The sequence below is a fragment of the Triturus cristatus genome, chromosome 1_2, assembly GCF_964204655.1.
Source record: "Triturus cristatus chromosome 1_2, aTriCri1.1, whole genome shotgun sequence".
Classification (NCBI taxonomy): domain Eukaryota; kingdom Metazoa; phylum Chordata; class Amphibia; order Caudata; family Salamandridae; genus Triturus; species Triturus cristatus.
In genome coordinates, this window is record NC_140580.1 from 645249843 (window position 1) to 645263338 (window position 13496).

Sequence of the window (13496 nt, forward strand, 5' to 3'; positions counted from 1 at the left end):
AATCAGTACCTTAACCAAATGGGTTTGTCGTTTAGTATATTTTCTAACTTCATGAAAAAAGTAATTCTTGGTAGAACCAGCTCCATTATTAAGGGAAGAAATATCGACATAGCCCATGTTAATACCGTCCTCATTCCTGGGCTTCTTAGTTTTCCGACTCCTTTGTAATGACTGCTGCTGTTTTAGGCAACCCCATCTCCCTGCTTTTGGGATTAAAATAACAGTTTCTCACAAAATTACCCTTTTACCACAATATAAGCACAATATAAGCTGAGACCTAACTTCCTCCTTTGTTCTCTCTCTTTAGGAGTCAACAAAGCTCTGACTGTGCCTATTTCCATTGGCTCCGCTGAATGACCTGCATTGCTCCCAGGGAATGTACTTCTATCTACTCTAAGTGCTGGGTGTTCAGTTCTCCTCTTTTCCCCCTTGCGTTTGCTGATTCTATAATCCAAACGCAGGGCTAAATTAATCAAATCAATACACGTTCGTGTTGAGGGTCTATTTGGGCTATGATATCTTTTAACTCTTCCTTTAACCCTTGGTAAAACTAAGCTGCTTCCTTTTTTTTCTGGCCAATTGGTCTCGGACACCAACCTTTGAAACACATTAATGTAATACAACAACTCTTTGTTCCCCTGCTTCAATTCGAGTAATTCTCTATCAGCTGAAAGGGTAGAGGGTCTACGGTCAAATACTCTCTCAAATTCGGTACGAAACCCAACCTAATCATACAATAAAGCATCATCGCTTCATACTAAAGGAACTGCCCATCGTGCCTGCTAAATATGAAATCAAAAAAGCTACTCTGGCCTGATTTGTATAAAAAACCTTAGGTCTACGTGTAAAATGCAGCAAAATCTATGTAAGAAACACCTGTACCTTGGTAGCTTATCCATTAAATCGTTCTGGCACAGCCAAAGGAATAGGAACAGACATCTCTACAGCAATAGGAGGTGAGGAGGCTGCAGGATTACTGACATCCCATGTGAAGCTTCCATTAGGACGACTCCCTGCTACATCAAAACGATTATGCTGCAAACGATCCACCCTTTCATGCAAGGCTGCTGTTTCCGCCCTTGAAGCAGCTAATTCTGTCTGTACCAAATTCAAGGTAGCCAACACATCATCTAAGGTGGCCATGCCCGAACACCAAATCAATCAGTAGGTTAGAATTTGTGGGCAGATTATTCTGCCAGACTGTAGATACCTCAGAGTTGATTTGATGCTCAAATATGGTGCACCTCTTGATCGTTTCACTCCTGATTGTAATCAACACAGAATGATGATCGGATTAAGTGAGGCTGGGAAGGAGACCTAAACACAAAAAGCAGATACTATTGTCGTCAATGTAAGTCACATAAGAGTTGACGTAAAATATGTAACCTTATTCTCAATACCTGTAAAAAACAATATAGGAAACCTATCTTCCACGAGGCTTCATAAGACCATGGAGACATAAGCATAGATTACTGATAATCCTGTGAAACCACAATAGACAGGTGTATATATATATATATATATATATACATTGGTTACATCCAGAATGCACAAAGTATGAACAGTACACTAGAGAATACTTTTGAATCTCCTCATGTCACCCAGGTCACCCAGTACCTACCAACAATTTAGGTAGCCCAGCCTCACAGGGGGTAGAGAAAAAATCCTCTGGGTGCTGACCCCCTGTTAATAGGCAAAAATGAAAACAGCAAGAATTACTTCACTAAATATGACTTCAGGCAAGTCTAAATCCACAACAGTCCTTTTATGGAAGGAACGTTGCTTGTAAGTGCAAGATGTGCCCATACACCGTTAACCGCACAGTGCCAGCAGTCTTACCAGATCCTGACGTTACCTCAACAAAGGAACTCCTACAAGAGCCCTTCGACTAAGCACCGCTCTGCTCAGCCACCATAACCAAGGACAGACTGCTCCGATTCCAAACGCTGCAAAAAGAATAATCTGCAGTGAGCAGACGCGCAGATACGCCTTTTATTGTTCCAGCCAATCCTCACCAATGAGAATCGAAGACCCCGGAAATACTACTGCATCATGGGAAATGTAGTACTTATTTCCGGTTCCCCCGTCTTCCACGTAACATAGCGCGGTCACAGGACAGCGAGAAGGTACAAGATACGATCATGACAGGAACAGTCACTCTTTCCTAAAGGAGATTAAAGAGGGTGAGGATCTAATGTGCGGGAGAAGAGTATTCCACAACTTTGCTGTTCCGGAAATCGGACTTCTCCACCCCAGATTTTTAAAATCTGGGTGTAACCATTAGTTTGGCCCTAGCAGAGGGCAGTAGTCTGGTGGGCTGGTACCAGTTAAAGAGATGTCTGAGAAAATCAGGCCCAGAATTATTCAATGCTTAATGCATAAGGCCTTAAACTTATTACGATATTTAACTTGAAGCCAATGAGGTCTCTGGAATTTTTTTTGAGACAGACTGAAATTTGGTTAAGCTAAACAATACTCTGGCGGCTGCATAGGAAATAAATGAAATAAATAGAGTGCGCTATGCATCCCATAGAAAAAAAAATCATATGCGTCAAGTGCGCCCAAAGAAAGATTCTTTCAGTGCATTGCCCCACTTCCAGGGTTTCTTCTATTATAAGTTCATAATGAAATGTCCGTGTCATGTGGTGTCACACCACCATTGAAATACCATCACCAGTCCAGGATGCACTTTAAGTCATCTAAAGAATGGAAACATCAGCAAAGTTTCCCATGTTCGCCATGAGACTGGAAAGATTAACAAGTCCACATCGGCTGTCAAAAGGAAACATAATAGCAATATACAGCGTCTTAGGTAACTCAGTTTGCGATCTCGCCCTTCTCAAGGGAATGGACTTATGCAGAGAACACGGAATGTGCAGTTGTAATAAGAAAAAGCAACCTTATTCATAGTCACTAAGCCACTACATATGTCCTACCACGATGCCTTTAACTTGACTTCACATTTATTTCATTGAATACATTTGCAATTATTAATAAATTATAAAAATTCATAATAATTCTCATAAATCTGCATTAATATTCATGTACTATCATCATAACAAATTATTTATGCTTAGGTAAGCTTGATTACTGCAAAATTCATCAATTCTATTAAAAGTCACGTTTTTCTACTTTGAAGATATAAAATTTGTTTCAACAATTTCATCAATTACATCACTTCTAATTTCAATCTCTTAAATGTCAAGTTTCTAGCAGGTAGTTTAATACCTATACCACCACATTTTCTACACCATGTTATTTCCCCATAGCACTCTTCAGTGACACTAGGCCGTGCTTTTCTTTTCCACGTATTATATGTAAATGCGTACATTTGCATAATTACTTATCTCTTATGTTTTAAAGCCCTCTTTTACAGTGCTTCTACTACTCTCAATTCTCATTTTCATGTAATTTTCTATCTATGTGTACAACATGTAATTTCCAAATTTGTGTTTTCATTTTGCTTGCTCATGTATATATTTTCAAGATTCATATTCTATCAACTGTTTTTTTAAACTTTTTTATTGGAATGGACTTAAGTCTACAGAGAGGCCAGGCTGGTAAAATTTCAGTCTGCGGCAACCCTCGCCACACGTAAGGATTATGAATAAGGCTCCCGGTTTTCCGTTTATACGGATTTTTACACTTAAGTGGACAGAAAACAATGTGTTTTCTGTCTGCATTTATTTTTAAAAGAAAGAAAATTGGGCTTCTTTTAAGGGACTCTGTGGTGTCTTTCATGAATTAGTGGCCAACAGCTGAGCAGATGGACAGCATGGGAAATTAAAACAAGCATTGACATAGCTAATAGGTCTCGCCTTTGGGGCCTTATAAGTGTTTAGCCATGAAACAGTTGATGTTGTTGCACCAAGGATATTGTGCTGCATAGCTAAATACTTATACGGTCCCAAAAGCGAGACCTATTGGCTATGCCAATGCTTGTTGTAAAGTTGGAATTACAGGCATTTCAGACTTCTTGCCATCTGACCTCTGACCTTTCTCCTGGTACTTACTGTAAAGAGAGGCCCCCTGCTAATGAAATGAAAGTTCCTTAATAAGGCAGGGCTACATAAATCAGTGTAAATATTTAAGGCAACAATACTAATATAAAGCAATAAACAATTGAGTGATCAATAAAGAACAGAAGAATTAATTAGAGGAAAGAAACAACAAAACTATTTATCTTCAAAAAGTACAAAATATATTTTATTAGTAATCAATTCAATAATTAGAAAATCCAATCATGCTATTCCAGTCGTGTCTACAGTCACACATTTCATACACTCTACACTCAATTTAAAAACAACATATAAATGACAATCGTTCATAGAAATTGATATTTAGTGTTCATTAAAATAAACAAACCGTGTGGCACAATAATATTTGACTGTTGTATTCTACGCGCATTTCGGCACTGGAGGGGTGCCATCGTCAGGAAAGGCCACAATCAAACAATGATGATATCTGAAAAGACAATATTTCATATAACTGGTTCTTTCAGTTAGTTGAAACAAAGCCGCTAATTAAGCGTGCAAAATTAATTTTTATATTTGCAGTGAATGATAAATATATCCAAATATATCCAAGGTGGAGAGAAGAAATGTATCCTTTTATCTCTGAATGAGATAGGTGTTGATAGTCTGGAGATAATATGATTGAAATTTGAAATTGTGGATGAATAACGTGCAGACTGAAAAATAGAAAAGCCGCAACCTAAAAGGTATGAATCAAAGCTTCACCCAACTGAAACCTATGTGTGTCTAATTGTGGACACCGAATGGATAAATAAGGGGAAGGGAAAAGAAAAGAAAATTTGAGTTTACCCTATTATCACGATAGTGGTCACCAGAATCTATCTGTAAATTGTGCAGTGCAGTCTCTGCTACGAACTGTAATCTTTGTAAACTAAATGTTAAAAACATAGCCTACATGAGAATCTATCATGCGGTGATGTAATAATGTTATATTTATGGTTTGCTATTATATGTACCTAGATAAAGAGATATCAATTGCAGGTACGTAAAACGTAATATGTTGTTGACAAAGATGTTTTGAAACAAGGTTAAACCGGTGATGGAGAGTTACTGAAAAAGAAGGGGAATACCACTAAATACTTCCTTCATAGTATGCTAATCATTGAGGGAATGTATTGATTTACTATATAATGATTCTATATTAGAATTTAAAATGAAGTTACAGTGTTTAGAAAAAGGGAGAAAGGAGAGAAGAAACCTCTAATACTTACATTGCGATACATTGAGCGTTTCTTAGATTAGATCATTCTAAAGGGTAAAGAAACACAAGTAAAACGTGAAGAGCTGGTATATACAGCTATCACGCATAAAGCCAAGATCTATGTTAAGGCATGTCAAGCAGGTTTAATAATATGATGGCAGCTGCGGAGTGCACCATATGAGTTTTATACAGTGGGTGCTGGTCCAAACAGCTGATGGTTTGTGAATGGGCAGACTGTGCAATGTGCGATATATTACAGCTGAATTTAAGGGGTTTGACTAGTTCAGAAAAGCAATTCTTTTAATTGCGCGCAACCTCCTGTTCAGTAACCAAGTATGAGGTCAAATGGCGAATTCTCAATGGGACTGCTTTAACAGCATTACCGTGCAGCTAAAAAATAATAAATTGTTTCTGAGAATGCCTTAAATATCGGGTTGTGTGTATGAAGGCGAGATGGCACAATTTAAATAGGCACGATAATTGGGCAGAGGGACCTTACAACTAAAACACCAGATCCCATACACACGTCTCAGTATTCTTGTATTTAATGAACCAAACTACAATGATATTGCTGCAGAATAAACTGGGTCACGATGAGACCAATAAGAATCTGATACTAAAAAAAAAAACCTCCCAAAATTAAAAGCAACCAATAACACTTTCACATTTCTCATGTTTTAGGATAGCGTGCCCAATAACCAGTCTTACTTCTACAATATGTAATAGCCCGTGCATGCTGACTATATCGAAACGGGTCTGAAACGAAAAGTTACTTTGATAATGCAGCATGTTCCCCGGATAAAGGGATCCTCCTCACGCTATGATTGTGCGTGAGGACTAACCGGAACTATTACAGCTTCCGCATTATACCGTTTTTGAGCCTGTCACGTGTTATAATTCAACCAATCAGGGGAAATATCAACATTAACTTTATTGTTTCCGTAATGGCTGACACAGTGTGCCTGAGGGAAGAAAGGAAAATGCAGAATACGCTGTGCAAGAGCCCCTGCACTCATGCATGGGGACACTCCCCAAACACCCTCCATTCACAAGAGTGTTTAACATGCAAAGAACAAACAAAGATTACGTACAACATTGAAAGTGCGGGAGCGCCAACAATGCTGCATCCACATAATACAGAGGGGGTGAAATACATCACATGACCGAATACTCTCAAACGGGGCCGCCGACAATCATCATAGGTACCGTGTGAAGATGACATATACAGAACCAACAAAAGGAACTGAATGGTAAATCTAATCAATTTTGAAAATGGAAAACCTGTATATCAAAATGTGAAACCAAATGTGCACAGATACTGTAACAAGCGCTGAAACACAAGCGGGGCCCCGCGGCCGCGAAAGTTAATTGTGAGAGAGAGGGGGAGCAGGAGGTGAGCCCGCGAGTGGTGCGCACGTGCGCGCTTAGGAGAGCAGTCTGCTCTTTTTCGAAGCACATACTCGTGCTTATGGCGCGCTCCCGCAAGGTGTATGCCACCACAATCACGAGTATGTGCTTCGAAAAAGAGCAGAACGACGGCTAAAGGTTCTCCTATGCAGCACATGCGCGCTGCATAGGCGAGAACAGGATGCAATTTCATTAAATAATGCCATGTGTCAACATACATTTGTGTTATAATGATAATATTTACCAGTGGATGTTTTGTTATAGAATATTTGGTAGCTGAAATAGCTAAAACAGACAGACATCAAAGTATGAGGGCGCGTCTATCAGTTAAATAAATATGGAAATGTACAGTTTTACAACTTCATTTATCCGCAAAACACAAAATAAATATGGATAAATACAGAAAAAGTGGGCAAAAAAAATATGGATAAATACAGACAGAAATGCTAATAAAATAAATACCATAAAACCGGGAGCCCTAATTATGAATGTCTAAACAACACTTTGATAACAAAGTCTTCCACAGACACTTCTATGAATAATTCGCCTTATCCCAGGTCATAACCCTGTTTGCCACATGATACTCACGAGAATTCAATGTTGTAAATATGTATTCTGTACATATTTATAACCCTGATCTCGCCACATTTCCGTATTTTGTAATCTTGAATACATCTGTAACTTGTTAACATGCAACTTTCACTACGAGTACCTATAAGTAGTTGTTCATCCTTAAATGCTACTCTCATCCCTTATCTAATTTACTTTGTTCTATTGTAAAGTACTCTGACACCTCTGGGTGGAGTTCGCGCTATATAAAAATGCATAAATAAATAATAAATAAAGCATAAGAATTGCTTTAAAATAGCGAGTCGCACCCTGGGTGGTTCTTTAGTTCACTGTAGCCTTCCCTGTACATGCCACCCGTCTGATCGTATAACAGAGACTTTCAACTGTACATTAAACAAACACAGTAAAATACATATAAAGAGAGTTCAGTTAAGCATCATACTTTATTGGGACACTAAATTTCATCCACGACTTATTTTCCAGTAGCATGGCTCCCAACGCCATCCGTGATTGACTTAGAAAGTCCGCACTCTAGCTTTATATGTAAACAAACGCAATCGCACGTTTCAAAAGTCTGAGCTACTATTCTCACTGAGTACGAAATTTATACTAGCAGAGACTAAAACATAACCTCGCAATTTTGGCAGTATCTGCACAAGAGAGAGCTGCCTCTTTCCCTTTCTATGATAAAAGCCTTCGAGAAGAGCAGGAGGCGTGGCAGAGCACACAAGGTACGTCATTTCGAGTATGACCTTGCAAGAGCGAGGCTGGGTTTGGAGGGGCGGTCCATCGTGGGAGGGGCTTCGGTCTCTAAGCTTGTACCTTGACGGCAGCCAAGTCCGTTGTTTTTGTCGCTGTTCTTTTGCTCTTACAATGGCGGTGGTGTACAGATCCCTTTACAGTGCCCTACCGGGGACGTGGCGGAGGTTCGGAGCACGGGGTGAGGGAATGTATTGTGGCGTTACTTTTTAGAAATGAGGGCATTTTTTTGCCCGTGTTCGTGATTGGACATGAGGGAGGTCAGGGTTATAATATTGAAGGCATAGGTGGGTATAACACACGTGAGCACGGTTCAATGGGGTGGGAATTAAGTTCGCGATAGAGAGCACATGAGGAGGAGAGGATGACAATTGGAGATGTGTGTCATATGCAGCCAATTCTTGCTTTTAAACCAACACAACACAACACATTACATAATGGAACTTGTACTTGTATTAAGCTTTGTAATGTATTTCCTCAGGCATCTGACTGTGTTAAAGTGCACCTGAGTAAAAAGTCTGTTAGCCTAATCGACCTGTTCCTCAAACATTTTAGTGTAAACAAACTGGGCACAGCATGTCTTGAAATAAGTTAGATTATCGGCTACAGGTTAAAGTAGAGCAGAATTGTATATTGTTGCAGACGTACAGTAAATTGTATTACCCTTAATCATGGAACTTGTCACCATGACCTCAATAAAGGAACTACCCCTTGGGAAGTGGAAAGTCAAACAAAATTGCAACATGTCAAGCATTTCTTCTGGCGCATCACATTGCACTCTGCATTGGTGTAGGAGAGTGGCATCGACTGCATAGTTGCCCCCAACTTTTTGCTGATGTTTTGACTGTTTTATGACGACACTAACCAGGCTGTGGCCCTGCTATCCAGGACCCCAGCCCATCTGCTTCTTCTCTAAACTGATGTGAGTACCCTAGGTAGCTTTCAATTGGATGCTGAGGACACCCTATCAGCCCCTTGTAGATGGTACCCTAGGTACCCAGGGCATGGGTCCCTCAGAGGCCTACCAGGGGCTGCAGCACTTATTGTGCCACCCCTGGGACAGCCATACCAAATGACACCACCAGACCACTACTGTAGTCTGGGTAAGGTGGTGCTTGCACTCCTTACGGGGATATAGGTATCCTGTATCCCACTTAATACAACACATATATCCTCATAGGTCACCCCTAAAGCAGGCCTTGGTAATCCTACAAGGCAGGGTGCTGAGATATGTGTGAGGGGGGACCCCTACCTGAGTAGGGCCCCTCTGCAACCTTCGTAAAATCATTGCTGGGTTGTTTGTAGTGTAGCCATACCATATACTCTTAACCGCATTATAAGTATATCGCGATAGCGTGATAACTTGCGAATGGCTACACAGAACCATATCGTGTTTGGTGTCAAACATGTAGGAATCATACCCCCAATCCAGCCATGGGACTGAGGGCATGATTCCCCCCTGCTAGAGGGGCGATATGGGAAAAGCGGCAGAATTTAGACACCAATTTAAAAGTGCACACGTCGTACAAAATGGATGCTGCCCGCCACCCACACGACTCTGGCTGCCTGTTGCTGGGCAGAACTCCAGCCACGGCAGCTGGACAATAGGGATCTTGTTGCAGGGAGGTGCTCCCACCTCCCCAGACAGACTATGTGGATTGGAACTGGGTGGGTGCACCATAGGATGTCTTTCAGACTTGCACATAGGCTTCTCCAGTGACTACATTCTGCATACACCGCCGGGAACCGGTTCAGGGGCATCCTGTACCCTGCCCTGGCGGGAAACACACAAAGGGGAGAGGGTGTAGCCACCCTTTTCCCGCCTGACCTCTCATTGGTGGGCTCTGATCTGGACACTCCCCTAATCTTTGGATAAAGGTGAATACTGGCTCCCCAGAGCCTCGGATTATTCTTGAACTTCACAGACTTGAACTTCGACTTGCTGCCGCACAGCTGAATGAAGAAATCTCCCTTGGGGTAAAGGAGTTACCCCCCTGCTTGGCAGGCACCTGAAACACTGCAAGTGACCCGGTTGGAACCTCGCTGCTCCTACGGACATCGACAACTCTTTCCTACCTTGAGGTGGGTTTCCAAGCATCTCAGAGGCCAGTGAGTGTGCACAGCAAAGCTCAGCACCGTGGACCCCGTGGGTGCCGAGATCCCCAATACCCCAGGACACCGGCCACCTCTTGCACAGCACCCAACCCCGACGAGTGGGGAAGTTGTGCTTTGGCCTATTATTGAGCCAACCTCTCAGCATCTTTTGACCAGTAGCTTTTTTGTGTTTCTTGCGTGGGTTGCGGTTGCCAAGGCTTAGTGGATCCAATCCGGACACTAACACCGCAGCGACCCTCATCCTTCGTGGGACAGTCAACCTCCAGAAGCTGGCCTTCCTTGACGCCTCCTGGACCCCGTGGCTGACGATCCAAGCTACACCTCTTCCACCTGGAAGCACCCGACATTGAAGGGCTCCTTCTCTTGAGCCCCCTTGTCACTGTGCCGTGACCCAGACTCTGTCCCCTCTGCTTTCAGGTCCTTCTCTGCAAGATCTACATTTTCATTCTTCACGACAATGACGACGCTTCTTGCTAGCAGCAGTTCTTCACGTTTTGCCATTGAAAATCAGCCCGCGACCCGACATCGAAAACTACCTATGCACCCGGCTTCCCTGGGGCAGGTAACAGTGGTACCTCGGTACTCTCGTGGGTGTGGGCCCTTCAAAAGCTTAACTCTAAAGCATTGAACTTGAACTTCTGCTAGAAGTGTTTTTAATCTTGTAAAATTCAACCGCAACATTCGCCATAGGCTTTAATAGAGATCCCGACAGTAGCTTTAGCCACTGTACGCGTCTCCCGTGGGTTCCCTTCCTCACTACCTTGGGTGGTTTCACAAGGGGCCAGCGACCCTAAATGCCCTAGGCATTGTCTGTAGAATTGTAGTGGTTCTTATACCACTTTTTTGATATATGGTTTGGTCCCCCCTTGGGGCCCTGTGATTCCAGTGCTATTTATTGTAATTATCAATGCTTGTTTGAATTGTATCTTCACCTCTAGCCTCATAAAGACACTATTGGGGTTATTCCTAGAATAAATACATATATTTTATATATATACCTGTGTGGACTTCTCTTTCATTTGGTTATTCAAGAGGTTATCTATGGTAAAACAATAAGCTTAACACTCCTTCAAGACTTAGCCTGAAGGCTGCTCTCCACAGCTACCACTAGGATAGCTTTCTTTAAAGTTTGTATTTAACCTATCACCATAAGAGTCGAATTGGACTGGTACAAGGTGTCCCCTATAACTAGAGGACAGTATATACCAGGCCAACTTCTCACAATTGGTTAACTCCTAAAAGAGATTGAAGAAGAATGGATGGTGTATGTAAAATTGGATTATCATGTAGGGGATTGTATACCCACCTCAAGGAATAATCACAGCCCTTCTCTGGGTGAACCCTCAGTCACTAAATTAACCAGTGCCCTGGTGCTGTGGCACAGAACAGACCAGCTTAATTTAGGACAATGTGTAAAGTATTCATGCAGTGCCAAAACAGTAATGAAGTGGCAATGTAATGCAATAAAAATCCCAAACTATAAAAGTAGAGTAAATTTAAATAACAAGTTGCCTCCATATTGGCAAAAATCTATTAAGGGGAACTGGTAATATGACGTTTCTAAGTATAAATATAGTCAATAGGTTTAAGTGACTGGGACGGAGCATGGGTTAGATACACCAACCATGTTCTTCCTCGTCAAAGATTTTAGTTTCTTACTTTAGTCCTTTAAGTCCCAATCCACTAGAGGCGTACGCTTCAAAAGAGCCACCTGGACCTAAGGGGAGGCAGTGAGAGGCTCTCAGGGTGTCAGCTAGAGGCTAAACATCAGGGTACAGTTTAGTCCCAGTTGCCACTGGTCAGCTGAGCAGTTGCAGGAAAGGACTCTTGTAGCTTGTTATGTCCTCGTTGTTTTAACAGAAGGTCCCCTTGATGCCACTTTTTTGGTCCCCGGTACTTAGTATTTCTAGGCCTTCTGGGCTCTTCTCAGGTCGCAGACAGCAGGTTGAGTCCCCTTCCGATCTTCCTCAAATGTAGAAGTGTTCTGAAGTGGTTGCCTGGAGGTGCCACATTTATGCCTAGCACAAGATTGTGAGTAGGAATGACTCTTGGACACAACCTAACCAATGAAGTAAAAGTTCTTTGCGCCAACCATACCCACATTGGCATTTTAAAGGTAGCAAAAGTCTTCAGCCACACTTGCTTGGTCTCTAAGGACTGTATATGTGTGGGGAGTGTACTATGATGAGCTTAGTGTCCTTCCATATCTAACTCTAACATCCAGTTTGTTCCCACAATAAATCCCGAGACTGAAGTCTGTTATTATTAACATTTATAAAGCACATCTTTCACCTCAAAGGTCCTTTGGCACTCGCCTTTTAAAAACTACTACTCAAGCCAGAGGACATTTTAACCCTTTAAATCAATTTATGTGAGGAATAGCCAGGTTTTAAGTGCTTTCCTAAATGGAAGCAAGTCCTTACTGATTCTCAGGGGGGCTAGTAACGTATTCTAGATCTGTGCAGCCCTAATTGAAAAAACTCGAACCCGCTTCCCCATCAAGCCTTCTGAAATTTAAGGATGCAAAGGAGATTTGCAGCTGAGTATGAATTCCTTGACGTAAATATAGTTTGTATTACCTTTCCAAGAGTACAGGGCATTTTTCTGAATTACTCTAAATACTATACATGAGGATTTAAATGCAATTCTTTCCTTTACTGGAAGCCAGGGAAGCTCTTTTAGAGCTCTAGGGGATGATAATCTTGGCTTACCTAGAGCCAGCTTTGTGGCTGCTGCTTGTACTATATGGATTCTTTTTATTAAAACTTCTGGTGATCCTAATAGCCGGGTGTTGCAGGAGTCGAGTCTGCTTAGAATTTCTGTTTTTTTTTTTTAGAATTATATAGCGCGAACTCGACCTGAAGGTATTGGAGCGCTTTACATGATCACCAGTTATGTTACACAAGGACTCATTCATTATTAAAAAAAAAATTGGGGTAGGCACAGGGAGATTAAGTGATTTGCCCGGAATCACAGGATGTGGAGTCGACGCCGATGCTCGAACCTTGGTTTCCCAGCTCCAAAGTCAGCAGTCTAGCCGTGAGACCACACCCTCTCACCACATACACACATTTTGTACTACCAATGCCCATGTTGATGGGGATAAAATTGGTAAAATGTTCCGTAATTTACGAAGTAGGGCAAAACATGTTGCTGCTGTCTTATTGACATGGCTCTCCAATGATAATTTATTAAATAAAACCCCAAGATTACGAACTGTCAGTGATACTTTTAGGTCACTACTGGTTGTCAATGGCCCAAAAATTGGAAGGGAGCCACAGGATTTTTTTTGGCTGAGCAACAAAGAATTTCTGTTTTATCTCCATTGAACTTTAGGTAGTTGTTGCTTAGCCAGTTTGCGACATCCTTCTGACCGTTATGAATTGACTCACAATCAAGCGAAGGAAAAT

At 41.6% G+C, this 13496-nt stretch overlaps 1 protein-coding gene across 1 annotated transcript in view; it reads left to right on the forward strand.

The window, feature by feature from the left end:
- The first annotated feature begins 7993 nt into the window (after positions 1 to 7993).
- ECHS1 (enoyl-CoA hydratase, short chain 1) overlaps positions 7994 to 13496 on the forward strand; it is a 235982-nt gene continuing 230479 nt past the window's right edge. Inside the window, exon 1 of the mRNA XM_085607904.1 lies at positions 7994 to 8152. Within this exon, the coding sequence (XP_085464030.1) occupies positions 8086 to 8152 (67 nt within the window). The 5' untranslated portion in view covers positions 7994 to 8085. The remainder of the gene's footprint in view (positions 8153 to 13496) is intronic.